Source organism: Pleurodeles waltl, chromosome 3_1, assembly GCF_031143425.1.
Source record: "Pleurodeles waltl isolate 20211129_DDA chromosome 3_1, aPleWal1.hap1.20221129, whole genome shotgun sequence".
In the NCBI taxonomy this organism is placed as follows: Eukaryota; Metazoa; Chordata; class Amphibia; order Caudata; family Salamandridae; genus Pleurodeles; species Pleurodeles waltl.
The window spans coordinates 647,672,872-647,687,008 of record NC_090440.1 but is presented as its reverse complement, the minus strand read 5'-3'; the positions used below and the strand labels follow the sequence as shown (position 1 = coordinate 647,687,008).

Genomic DNA, 14,137 nt, shown 5'->3' with positions numbered 1-14,137 from the left:
AGTCAGTCTTTGTTTGGTTTTTAGCAGTATGATTATCCTGGCCTTGTTCGCCTGCCAGAGTAGGGGGCAGTCATCACAGGTTTCATTAAACAGCTTCCATATTAGGGAGACTGAGGTTGTTTTTCATTTAACTGGTGAAACTCCGCTGGGTAAACATCAACCCTGAAAACTTTGGATGCAGGGAGTTTGTCTATGACCTGACTGATCTCAATCTCAGACAAATCCTTAGCCATTTGAGCTGAAATTTCACATTTCAATCTGGAAAGGGTTATAGTGGAAAGAAAGTCATCCCCAATTGGTGGGACTTGGGACAGTCTGCCATGTGTATCTAGCCATAAAATAAGTGGAAGGCATGAAAGATATCTAAGGGATAAGTTGCTGTTTCTCCATTACGGTCCTAATAACCGGAATTGTATGGGCGGATCCCGTTTGCCTGAGTCAGAGCTAGTATGCCCCTGGCCTTCTCCCCTCTCTAATAATGCCCCTCCTTCACGCTGAATAGAGCTTTTTCTACTCGGGAGGTGAACAAGCCATTAAGTTATGTCTTCTTTTTCACAAGATCCCTAAGAGTACCAGTGGTGTGACATCTAGAGTATTCAGCCATGAGGGGGTAAACTTGGTGTATGTTGGCCCACTAGGGCCTGTCTTTTTGCGTGCACCAATTCTTGTATCAGTTCACCACATACAGGCCCTCATTATTACGTTGGCGGTATATACCACCTACTGCCGCGTCGACGGCCGCAAAAAGACCATCATTAGAGCAGCAGACCCTGATGCAGAGATCTGGTCCGGGACCAGGGTTAAATTCCCACTTTGGTGGGTCTAGATAATTCTCGCCTCAGTGCCTAATCTAATTAATGGGTCGCACTCTGTAACTCTGGGCAATAGCTTGCTTAATCTCCACATTGGCCTTCACAGCGCTTGGATGCTTGGCTTCGCCCTGGGGCTGTCCATGAGTGGGCGCCTCACAGGGAAAAGCCAGGAGAGGTTCCACAGTGGTATGCCTACAGCGCCTTAATACCCTAACGGGTGAGTAGTGCGCTATACAAGTGCAAAGTTTACAGTTTACAGTTTTTTACCATTGTCACGGCTACCAGCCATCCTCCATATTATGATCACAGCTGGATTTCCACCAGAAGATAGGTGGAAATCCGGCTGTGACCATGCTGGTGGTTGGTTGTAAGGTGGCGCTGCCGCCGGCCGTTTTATGAGAGTTAATTCGGCCTGACAGTGCTCTGCTGGCCGACGCTGCTGCTGGCAGCAGTGCCTCGTCCCGTCTCCTGCCGGAGGACCCCCTGGATCCAGATAAGTGGGTGCTCCAAAAGGGTAGGGGGCGTTGTGTGTGTGTGGGCGGTGTGTGTGTGTACGTGTGTATGTCTGTGCGTGCATGTATGCAGATGTGTGTTGCATGTTGTATATGTGTGCATGTTTGGGGAGAGAGTGCGTGTATGTTGGGTTGTGTGAATGTGTGTCTGTGTATGTATGTAAGTGTGTGTGGATGTTTGTGTGAATACATGAATGCATGAGTGGGTGAATGTGGGAAAGGAGGTGTGTATGTGTGTGTGCGTGTGTGAAGGGAGGGGCGTGTATGAAGGGGGTCTGGAGAGGAAGAGGGGGATGGGGAAGAACCTGTGGAAGGGGGGCGGAGAAGACTTCTATCAGTGACAGGGAAGGGATTCCCTGTCACTGATAGTGCCTACCGCCATGGTTTTCGTGTGGTAAGTAAGCCACGAAAACCATGGCAGTAGGCAGGGTTATAATCCCACAGGTGGGTAAGTGACGGCCGCCCAGTTGGAGATTGATGTCTCCAGCCCGGTGGCCGTTACAGCTGTGGCGGTCGGTGTCGCACATTGGCAGTTTGGCTACAGCCTAACTGCCAATGTCATAATATGGAGGAAAGTACTGCCAGCCTGTTGGCAGTACTTTCCTCCATATTTCTGTTGACGTCACAATGACCCCCATAGTAGCTTTCCCTGCCTTCCACAGACCCTGAGAGGAAGTGACACAGTTTCTGTTTTCCTTTAGGTATGTTGCATAGGCGAGACCTATTGGCTTTGCCAATGCTTGTTTATAAGGTATGAACTCCAAGGTGACTTGCAATATCCTTATGTATGCAGGGGGGTACTTTACCCCATATAATACATGGTCACACCATCAACTTTCCCACAAACCACTTAAAATCTTAGTACATAGCTTCTGTCAGTGCAAGCTATTAAAATAGAGCACATGAATGAATAAACAACATTCCAATTGTTGTTTTTTTTAAAAACAGCTGCATTAATTATGCTCTATGACATGATCTGTCTTTCACCTTGTCTGCTAGCTCTAGCAGAAGGCATTGTGATGTCAGAACTCGACTGTAAAAAACCATATAATAGTCATTTTCTGATGTTTCTTCTTCATGATCAGTGAATGTCTTTTCTTTATAATCAGTGACTTGGTGCGTCACAAGTAGACAATTCTAGAGAAATTATTGACTCCTGTTCATAAAGGGATTACAAAATCTCATGCTTTATATAGACTGTAACTCCAAGAGCTTTTTCAGTGTAAATGATTGCAGTAATGACTGATGTGAAGCAGAGCTGCCCAAGATCACGCACAGGAGTAGCAGTGTTATTAGAGCTACAGTTTCAGAGCACCATTTATAATTGGTGTACCAAATGGCTTTTGATATCTCCCGTGCAGATCCAATTGGCTTTACAAGAGGTCACAAAATCAAATGGTCACATAATCACACCCGGTGCGAGCTAGGTAAAACTGTGAAAATGACCGTATTCCCACGATCGCATCAAAATAAAGTTTGACGGATGGTTCTTTACCTCTAGAAAAGGAGCATCCACTTGTGTAATCCTGAACAGCATTTGAATTGGTTGCTGTTAGAAGTGGGGTCTTAGGATGACAGTCAGGTTACCCCCTGTTCAAGCAAGAACCCTCACTCTAGTCAGGGTAAAAGAGAATCACCCTCAGCTAACCCCTGCTTACCCCCTTGGTAGCTTGGCAGAGCAGTAGGCTTAACTTCAGAGTGCTAGGTGTAAAGTATTTGTACCAACACACACAGTAACTTAATGAAAACACTACAAAACGACACAACACACAGTTTAGAAAAATAGGAAATATTTATCTAAACAAAACAAGACCAAAATGACAAAAATCTGACATACACAAGTCAAGTTATGAATTTTTAAAGATTAAACTCAAAAATAGCACTTAGAAACACAAAATGCTTCGATGAGGTGTTAACACGGCATCATGACGGAGTCGTTCCCAACAAGCCGACACCAGCAGCGCCAGACACGGAGTCAGGTAGACCCCCACGTAGACCCCCAAGTGCACTACCTTTGGTGAAGAGTGAAAACAAGTCGATGCGCAAAGTTGGGGATCGAGGCGTCTGTGCGAAACGTTGAATCCGCGCACTTCGAGCGGTGTCAGTCACAACGTGGTGCGGCGACTTCCTTGGAGTCGTGGACTTCTGCAGGGCTGCAGCGGCATAGGGCCTGCAAAGGTCATCGCATTCCAGCGAAGATCACGGAGTCGGTTGCAGGCGGCATCACCGGATTCAGCAGTAGCGTTGGTCCGAAGTCGATTTCCCTGGATTTCCACCAGATTTCCTTTAAAGGGCCCAGGGACTGGATAGGGCACTACTTGTCAGAGCTGGAGTCTCTCCAGAGACTCCAGGTGCTGGCAGAGAGAAGTCTTTGCTGTCCCTGAGCCTTTGAAAAACAGGAGGCAAGCTCTAAATCAAGCCCTTGGAGATTTCTTCACAAGATGGAAGGCACACAAAGTCCAGTCTTTGCCTTCTTACTCTGGCAGAAGCAGCAACTGCAGAATAGCTCCACAAAGCACAGGCAGGGCAGCTCTTCGTCCTCAGCTCTTCAGGTCAGCTTTTCTCCAGGCAGAGGTTCCTCTTGTTTCCAGAAGTCTATGGTTTTGGGTGCCCTTCTTATACCCAATTTCTCCTTTGAAGTAGGCCTACTTCAAAGTAAAGTCACTTTTGAATGTGAAATCCTGCCTTACCCAGGCCGGGCCCCAGACAGAGAGGGTCGGAGACTGCATTGTGTGAGGACAGGCACATCCCTTTCAGGTGTAAGTGACCACTCCTCCCCTCCCTCCTAGCACAGATGGCTCATCAGGAAATGCAGGCTACACCCCAGCTCCCTTTGTGTCACTGTCTAGTGTGAGGTGCAACCAGCCCAACTGTCAAACTGACCCAGACAGGGAATCCACAAGCAAGTCACAGAAATGGTATAAGCAAGAAAATGCTCACTTTCTTTGGGGCTACCTAGGGCCTACCTTAGGGGTGTCTGACATGTAAGAAAAGGGAAGGTTTAGGCCTACTTGCCAAGTCGAATTTACAGTCAAAACTGCACACACAGACACTGCAGTGGCAGGTCTGAGACATGATTACAGAGCTACTTATGTGGGTGCCACAACCAGTGCTGCAGGCCCACTAGTAGCATTTGATTTACAGGCCCTGGCACCTCTAGTGCACTTTGCTAGGGACTTACTAATAAATCAAATATGCCAATCATGGATAAACCAATCAACAATACAATTTACACAGAGAACATATGCACTTTAGCACTGGTTAGCAGTGGTAAAGTGCTCAGAGTTAAAAAACCAACAGAAACAGGTCATAAAAAATAGGAGGCAGGAGGCAAAAAGATTGGGGATGACCCTGCATAAACTAAAATGTCCAACAGTGGCAATATTGTCTTGCGTTATAACGCAAGTGTAAATGTCAAAAACGGATGAAAAACAAATTAATGAGCACCATCTTAAGGTGGTAAGATAATGAACAAGGGGTGTGCTGTTGCATATTGTGTTTCTGTTACACCTCTAAAGAGTGGGTATTAGTGAGACGTTACTACACTCTAAGCAATGTGGTTAGCAAGGACGGATGAAAGCAATTAGTGAGCACCATCTTAAGATGGTGAATAATTGAGCAAAGAATGTGATGTTATAAAATGTGATTCTGTTACACCCCTAAAGAGTAGGAATCCGTGAGACATTAATGCACATGAATCAATGCAGTTAGCCAAGTCCTGGCATGTATACTCAGGAAAAGGTAAGATACTAGGTAAAGCCATTGTAATATGCCCCAAGAAGTATAGCGAATATGTCTAAAGAGCAGATGTAAACAATAAGGATATACAATGTCATGGCATGTGTGATCAAATAAAGTGTGCATTACTGCTAGTATAACAATGATGCGCCCCATCCTAAGTGACTAATGGCGTGCCTTGAGTAGCATGTCAAGAGATCTAACATATCTAAACAACACCTTTGCACAAGGGTATCATAATCAACATCTAATAAAAAAATAAGTGAATGATCATAACAAAAAAAAATGAATATGTTAAAAACCCTCATATTATGATAAACAATAAGTAACCGTGCAGTAAAGAATAACTGTAGGAAACTGGCCCCTTGTTTATAGTACCCCCCACTTTTTGCCTGTGATCTGATGCTAAGTTGACTGAGTGTGTGCTGGGATCCTGCTAACCAGGCCCCAGAACCTGTGGTATTTCCCTAAAACTGTGCCATTGTTCCACAGTTGTCACACGCTTGGCCCACAGCTAAGTTGCTTGTAAAAAGTACTGCTGGTACTAAGGGCCCTGTGACCAGGGAGGGTCATAAGGGCTGCGGCATATATTGTGCCACCCTTAGGGGCCCTTCACCAAGCACATGCACACTGCCAATGTAGCTTGTGTGTATTGGTGGGGAGAAAAAAACAAAATCGACATAGCACCATAGCACAGTATCATACAAACATACCAGGCAAAGAATATCAACCAAATGTTGTAAACAATGAGACCAATAATCTGTTGCCACCAGTGCACATGCTATGAGTGTAAATGCATGTTTCTCCATGCACTGTTTCCAAGCAAAAATTAGGTTCACAGTCTTTGTCACATCCTTCATTTAGCCAGTCTAAATCACATGCACTCACAATGTGTATACTGAAATAAACTCCCATATTGAAACAAACATGCAGTCCATTATGTGGAAATCCAACACAGCAAAATCAAAAAGTGCCCGTTGCGTACTCTAATAGAATATGTGCTAAAAAGAACTTACACGATGAGACAAACTTGCAGTCAATAATGAGTAAATACAATCCAACAGAAACCTAAAATTCCCATGGTGTATTAATTTATGTGACTACTTAAAAAGAAAACCCGATGCGTAAAATTAAACCACCCAATAAAACAAACTGCCTTATCAGCTCACTGAGCTCTGAAAGAATAAACAAAAGTCATGCGCACTTCAGCCGGAGAAGTGATGACGTCACGCCCAATACAGAGGGCAAAATCACCTGTGAAAATATGCTTAATTATACCACCTGTCAGCAACCGTGCTTCATGAACCCTCAGAACCCTGATTCCAGTGCCTCATACTTGCCAAGTCCTCTGCTGTGGAAACCACTCCACCGGTGACAGCCTTGCAGACGCGTCGGCTGCAGAAGATGCATTTATAACCAAAATGCACAACAATGGTGATGGGTTAGTAAATAATTAAAAACATTCCCTGACTTCCATAAATACATATTGTCAACAGAAATGCACACGAAAACACCCAGGGGCAGATTTATACAAAAGTGGGGCAACACAGTGCTGTGCCAAAATTGACAATGCTGCGCTGCGTCACTTTAGAAACGGAACACAGTGCACCCCTGCATTTCCCCCTGTGCTGGTGCTACATTTAGCTGCCAGCACCAACGCAGGCATCCTTGCACCATTGTGTAAAGAAGTCTGTGTTGAAGGGTGTGGTTGTTTATGTGCTGGAAAGTGTCCTTTACGCTGATATTGCTCTTGTGTTCAATCAACCTTGTTTTGATCTTCCAATCAGTTTTTCCCACATAAGTCAATCCGCATGGGCATTTCAAAAGATAAATGATGTTCTTAGAGTTACAGGTGGCCATGGCATGTAATTCGATCTTAGTTCCTTCTGATGGATGAATAACACCATCAGGGTGACCTCGTTGGTTGAATTTAGTCACCATCACATCCTGTCAAGCATTGTAAAACCTGGGATTAGACGTGGTCCACTTAATTCTTAGTAGCCGAGAGTAGGTGAGATGTTTTGTTAGAGAGTGCTGATGAAAACTATTGAAGTGTAACAAGTTGTTACGGTCTAGAAATATAAAGTATTTTCTGGAGAGTGGTCTTTTCTGATAGCTTTGACATCCAGAAAATTAATGTCACTCTCAGTGATGGTTTCCGTGAACTATATCATGTCATCGATAGTATTTAGTCTCTCAGTGACTACTGTCAGTTTAGCTTTAGGACCCTTACATATTTGGAAAATAGAGTCAATATATCTCTGGCACGCAAGTAAATAGTACAGCCATTCTGGGCTACTCGTGATGATATCAAGTTCAAACATGTGCATGAACAAATTAGCGTAGCATGGGGCCACGCAGTATTCCATGGGAGTCCTGTTCTTCTGTAAGTAGTACTAATTATTCCATGTAAAATAACAATGGTACAATGTAAAATGTAGCAGATCAAGTAAGAACATTTTTGGTCCTCATGTATATCTGAGTTTAATAGAAATGACTCAACCGCCTCTAATCCCAAATTATGTGGAATGGAAGTGTATAGGGACTTTACATCCAAAGTACACATGACAAAATTGTTGGTTTTCTCAAGCTGAATTGAAGCAATCTTGTTGACAACATCAGTTGTGTCTTTTATGTAAGTGCTCATGCTGAGTACGAGAGGTCTTAAATGACGATCTAAGTATTTCCCAACATACTCATGCATGGAATTTCATGTGGATACAATGGGCCTAAATAGTTGATTTTGAAGATTCTTGTGAATTTTAGGTGGAGTGCATATGCATGGAGTTTTAGGATTATTTTGCATACAGTATCTCTTGTCATCTTCAGTGATGGTACCTATGTTGGTGGCTCTGTTAAAAAAGTCCGATAACACTTTAGAAAATTCATTCATTGGGTTTGACTCCAATTTCATATACATAGACTAGTCATGTACATGGCTGCTGATATTCTCATTGTAAAAGAAACTATCAATAATTATGGCACTGTCTGTATCTGCTTAGCAACATTTAATCTCTGCATTGTTTGCTAGTTGCCTAATGGCATTCCTTTCTTTCACCCTTCAAATTGGAAGTTTTGGAGGATTTGGATTTAAAAACATTCCAGAATTCCTTTTCGACTGATTACCTCAAATTAATCCAACACCTTGTGATTTACAGGTTCTATGAAAGTACTCTTATTCCTTAAATCCAGTAAAGTCCCATTATCTTTGGTAGGTCTTTTTTTGTGACTTTCTCAAAAAATTACATAATCTTTAGGGGATGTCCCTCCTACCAGAAGGAACACTACAGCACAATTTTGGTTTACACCTCGGATCCGAGGGTGATTCAATGATAAACTTTGTTAAGCATTTTATCTTAGAAACAAGTGAATAGGTTTAGGTACCCTGGTCATACTGTGATGTCGAGATGTCTATCCTTTGATACCTTATTAAATCTAAGAACTGAAGTTATCTGCTATATCAGTCAATAAAATCATCTGTTGCGTAAATTCCTTTGTGGTGTGATTTTTTAGCAACATTTAGCAGTGCTTAATTTGTTAAAAAATAAGTGTCAAGGCGCTCGTCAGGAACACACGACAGCAGCACCATCCATTGCCCCTGCCAGCGCTGCCAATGACAGTACTAACACAACTACTAACCAGCACAGTCCCACAAGTGGGACAATTTATACTACAGCAGGACCCCACAGATATTAAAAAGGCTTGGGTGGCAGGTATTAGTCATTTTTAATGTGTTGAATTAATAAACAACTCTTGTTTTGCTCATTTGTAAATTAGACAGCACCACCATGCGGCAGACTGTCATAAGTGCCAGTGTTGACAATTAAGTGGCAGTGCTGGGAAGTGCAAAACACAGGATCAAATTAAGCACTGGCATTTAGCTTATACGCTTGCTAGAAATCAGGTTGTTGGTTGACTGAGGTGTGAGCCCTGATCAAGGAACAGCCACAGTCCGTTGTGGGAGGAACTACAAAAAAATCACTATTTTAACCTGTAGTTAATCCCGGGTAGCTTGGCACAAAAAAAGTAGTCAGGCTTAACATAGAGGCAACGTGTAACGTTTTATGCAGCGAACCAACAGTAATAAAGTGAAGACACAAGAAAAATCCCAAACCAATTTAGAACAATAGGGTAATTTGTATTACATTATTTGACACCAGAATGACAAAAAACCAATCAGCAAAACTGGAGTTATGAATTTTTAATGTTTTTTTAGTTAAAAACTAGCACCTAAAAGTTGAAAGCACCAACCATAGACATCTAGTCACACGAAACTGCGTCAAAGTAGAAAAATATGGATGACCGTGATGGAGCATGGTTCAGTTATAAGAAGTGGATTGGACCCTGTCAGCACTTACCTTCAGACTTAGAGACATTCTTGAGAAAAAATGTCTGAGTAGGTAAAGTTCAGTGGGGCAAAGCAAGAGGTGTACGATGAGGGAGCACCATCACAGGATAACCTTGCATCGAAGCTGCGGTGAAGATTTGTACATTCTGAGTTAGTCTTTGAAATGGAAGTCAAATAATCTCCAGCAGGATGAGGCAGAGGGCTGTAGCCGAAGACAGTGCCACAAGGTCGGATACCCTTTTGGGCAAAAATGGATTTGCTGCTGTGGAGAAAAATGTAGCTGGAGAAGCTGTAGCATCAATCCGACCGCGATGCACCTCAGGCGGATAGGCAAGCAAGTTGCTCCTGATCTCCTCTGGGTTTTCTGAGATGGTTTTCGACAAAAATGTTTTAAGTCCCCAATTTTGAATTTTGGCTACCTGGGCACCATTAGAACCTCTTTCAAGGGTTCAGGAACGAAAGGACATCACTTGGAGGATCAAGGCTCACTCAGGCTGGGTCCAGGTTCAAGTTCAAGGTGGAGGAAGCCTTTTGTTGCCCTGTGGCTCTGAACTGGAGGCCAGAAAATTAGCCTTTGTAAGTCACTCAGAAGGTCCTAAGGCAGTTAAAGCTCCATTCTTGTCCTCAAACAGAAGGTAACAGGGCATTAGGTCAAAGAGGGCATCAATCCAGACAGGTCAGCAGTATTGTAGAGTAGTAGTCCAGCAGAGTGACAACCTTTCTAGCAGAACAAAAGTCCTTCTTTCTGGCAGAATATTCACAGGTCCAGGAGTGTACAGAATGCTGGTGTCTATTGTCCTACTTTTATACCCTGGTGCCCTGGCTCTGAAAGGTGAGAGAAGCTTCTAGACAGTGTCTTTAAGATGCATGGAATTTCCTGCATCCCTTGCTCTAGCTCCAAGCTAGCTGAAGTGAAAATGCAGGGTCATTAGGCCCTTTGTGTTAAGGCAGAACACACACTAATCAGTAGTAATTGGGGCTGTTCTCAGATCTCTCCCCATGCTGGCAGCATATGGCTCATTGAGGCATACCTAATCCCATTATTGTGTGACTGTCTTGGAGCAATCCACAATGTCTATTAGGTGCACCCACTCATGTGACCAAGGGGAGGCTATACCCCCAAAAGAGCTTAGGATAGAAAAATGCCAACTTTCTAAAAGTGTCATTTTTATATTTGTGACTAAAAAGACTAACTTTACCATTAAATAAGGATTTTCACCTCAAGTCGAAGACACAAAAAACGGTATAGCTCTGAACCCCCAATTGTAAAATTACAGCTTTATTAAATGGAATAAGGAATCCTCAGTGTTATGCTGTGAGAGAGGTAGGCCTTACAGTAGTGACAAACAAATTTAGGAGTTTTTCACTACCAGGAGATATAAAAGCCTAAAAGTACATGTTCATCCTTTCAATTACATAGCCTCCTCCCCTATTGGCTACCTTGGATCTACCTCAGTGGTGCCAGGTGGGAGAGGGGAGTTTAATGCTTAGCAAGCAGGTTTTAATATCAAGTAGACATGTCAGTTTAAAACTGCTTTCTGGCTGCAACAGCACACCCGGGGCATGTCATAAGGTGCTGCTTAGGTGGGTGGCCCACTCGTAGCTTTCAATTTACAGACCCTGGGTGTATGGTAAACCAAGCTACAAGGTTGTAAGTAAATTAAATATACCAATTGAGTGTCTTTCTTTTCTTCTTTCAGCTGAAACTGGATGAAAAATATAGAAACCAGACCTGTGGCCTCTGTGGAGATTTCAATGGGGAATCAAAGAACGAATTCATTGTGAATGGTAAGAACCTAGAAGTTGGAACACTGAGTTTATCATGCCTCACTTAATTTGATTTCTGATAATACCACTGTCAGAAAGTGTCAATAAATGTGCATTAACTAAGAGGGAGAAGATGTTAATGGCCTTTGGTGTTACATCCTAAGTTAAATTAATATAATCGGACACTGAAAAAGCAAAGGCTACAGAATCATTCTGCCATAATGCTTTTTCCCTTCCTGTGCTCTCGCTAGATGGCTTACCTGCTAATGCATTGTTTTCCAAAGAGAAATCAAATATGCATATATAAGGAAACCATCTACTGGATCAGTTGTTTTTATAAAGAGCTGCATGGGAATCTATCATTACAGATAAATCTATTTGATCACATTCATACAATTTATAAACTAGTTTTGATCATTCTGAATGCATTTGAAAGCACAATTTGGCAGTGCTTCTTGGGTAAAGGGAAAGAAATATCTTGTACATTTGTAAAACGTCACACTTAGAAATATGAAGACAACTAGCAACTTAAACGTTGAGTAAACGTTTTCAGGATTGACCAAATAAAACAGAAAATGTATTAAATGGCATGTTGTAGATAGTGTTCCCCCAACATTTGTTCAGGACTCTACTGACAAGGAACAATTTGTGTTTTAGTGGTGATTCCTTTCCAGTGGTAAATTGAGTATTACAAAACAAATGTAGCCGTTAATATTAGATTTTAATGGAAAGAAAGCATTAGACTCTAAAGATGTTTTCATATCTGTGGATCAAATCGCTCATGAAAGAATGAAAGAATGTATAATAAACATTCATAAGAGGTTAGAAAACCATGATGGAACAGATTAAAATGCTCACTACTATGGTGCTAAGCACAAGCAGACAGACTAACACTCAAACAGGAGTCACAGAGTGTCCAGATATGGGAGGAGAAAGCAGAACAAGAGACTAAACTGTGTCAAACAAATATCTGTGACTTTCCTTGCATGTGAAAAGGTTCCATTTATTTAAATGTGTCTTTCTTGATTCATAAGTCAGACTGACAGAATAGTAAATATTGATAGAGGGTGAAGTGGCTGTTTCTGATAGTTTTGAAATTCTGTGTCTTTGGAAAGTTTAGAAGGACCATGATTTGAAAACCGTACTTAAAATTTGGACATATTTCTCAAAGGCAGCCTTAATAAGATGTGTGCTTTGAGTTGCCTGGCTGCCAGAGTAAGTTACTCTTCCAGCACCGCTGGCCGATCAAAGACCCCTAGGACAATAGGCTCTTTTCAGAGACATTAGCCTTTTTCTGTTGGCAGAAGAGGGATACTTGAATCTCAATAGCAGCAACTGATGTTAAACATCTCAGAGTATTAGAACACATGTATGGGACAAGCAAGTGGCTGATTCCTACTGGAAACACAAAGTGGTGCATGGATGATCTGGCATCACCAGGTTGGAAAGTTGTCAAAGCTTTATTAATGTCAACAGGTTTCACCTACTTATGGTAAAAAGTCAATGTTGTATTTGACGTGATAAAGCTAATAGACTTATGGTTATTGATACACTATGCATTGGCAAAGGCTGAAAGCCTTATGTTTGAATAGTAAATACACTTGAAAAAGCCAGTAGCAATGTTTTTTGACTGGCAATAATATTTTATGTTGTGTTAGGTTTCTGTTGTAAGCGTACATTGAGATGCAACCTTTTTAGTGAGTAGGCTTTGGTGCTGCACACATTGCTTCTAGGTACTCATCAGACAAAGGGTACAGACTAGATTTAGAGGATTAGTTGCCCTCTGTGATCTGATGTCTAACCTATTTATTTTCTGTGAAGGGTTTCAAATGAAATTCCACTTGCAATCCTGTAAGCATTTGTTTTTATGTGCATAGGCGTATCTTGGTCAGTATGATTTGGGTGGAGGGTGTGAGCTTCAGAATTCCCAACAATCACACAGGCTAAAAAACATTATTTGTGAAGAAGCAGGGCGAAAAAGGGGCTGAAGGTGCGGTGGGGGGAGGAGTGCGGATTGTGAGGGGTACCTAAACCTCAATATTTTGTGAAATAAGCATTTTTAAGATGAGACGAAAATAGAGACAAAGGTGTGCTTGTGTTTTAGTCTGCATGTGTATGTCAAACTCTGAAGTGAATTCCAACAAACACCTAATCCCTACCTTACTTAAAGCACATGGACCCAACTATTTAATACAGAATACATTTATGGGGGGTATGTAACACCTCAAACAACCCCCTCCACCAAACTGCGCCCATGCTTATGTGTAGTATTTACTTGTGCATATATAATTTTTACAGAAAAAGCATGATTGCACAATAATTCATTGTTAGTTAGTTTGAATGATGTTGAATTCTACCCACCGTCCACAGAACCTACCCGAGTCAGCCTTTGACTGCTCTACCTCTCTACACATTAAAAGATAAACTGGGAGAAATTGCGTTTACACAAGCATAATCTCAAGAATTTTCATCATCTTAATTTAAGATTGTTCCTCGAAATATCGGTGATTACTCCATTATGACACATTACGCAACTGAGAATTTGTTTGGGTAAAACATTTGTAGGAAACAAAGCAAACACAAGGAACTGTTTTTCATATCATGCGCTATTTTGTGTTACTTTTCTTACTGCAAAATGCATCCGCGCATCTAAAATTTACCATTAAAAAAAAAATGGCAAAAAAACTTAGCAGCATTTCAAATAACGGAAATTATGTGAATTTTTCCCAGGCCTTATAAAAGGGTATGTGGTCCCTAGTTGAAGGGTCCATGGATAGATGTGCCAGTGTACCATACGTCAGACATTCTAGTTGACACAGTTGGGAATAAGTCATTTCTGACTGCCCTAGGAGTTACCAGATTTCTCATACCATCCAAAGAATAATCCATTACTGATCCAATGTAAAAAAAAAAAAAACATTTAATTAGAATGGTGGTCTTATAGCGCCTTTCAGAAACCA

General features: G+C 41.9%; 1 protein-coding gene across 1 annotated transcript in view; it reads left to right on the top strand.

Moving 5' to 3' along the window:
* The window catches only part of LOC138283526 (mucin-5B-like), a 466,047-nt gene that overhangs the window by 67,183 nt on the left and 384,727 nt on the right, over window positions 1-14,137 (top strand). Inside the window, exon 5 of the mRNA XM_069221466.1 lies at window positions 11,111-11,198. Coding sequence (XP_069077567.1) covers window positions 11,111-11,198 — 88 coding nt within the window. The remainder of the gene's footprint in view (window positions 1-11,110; window positions 11,199-14,137) is intronic.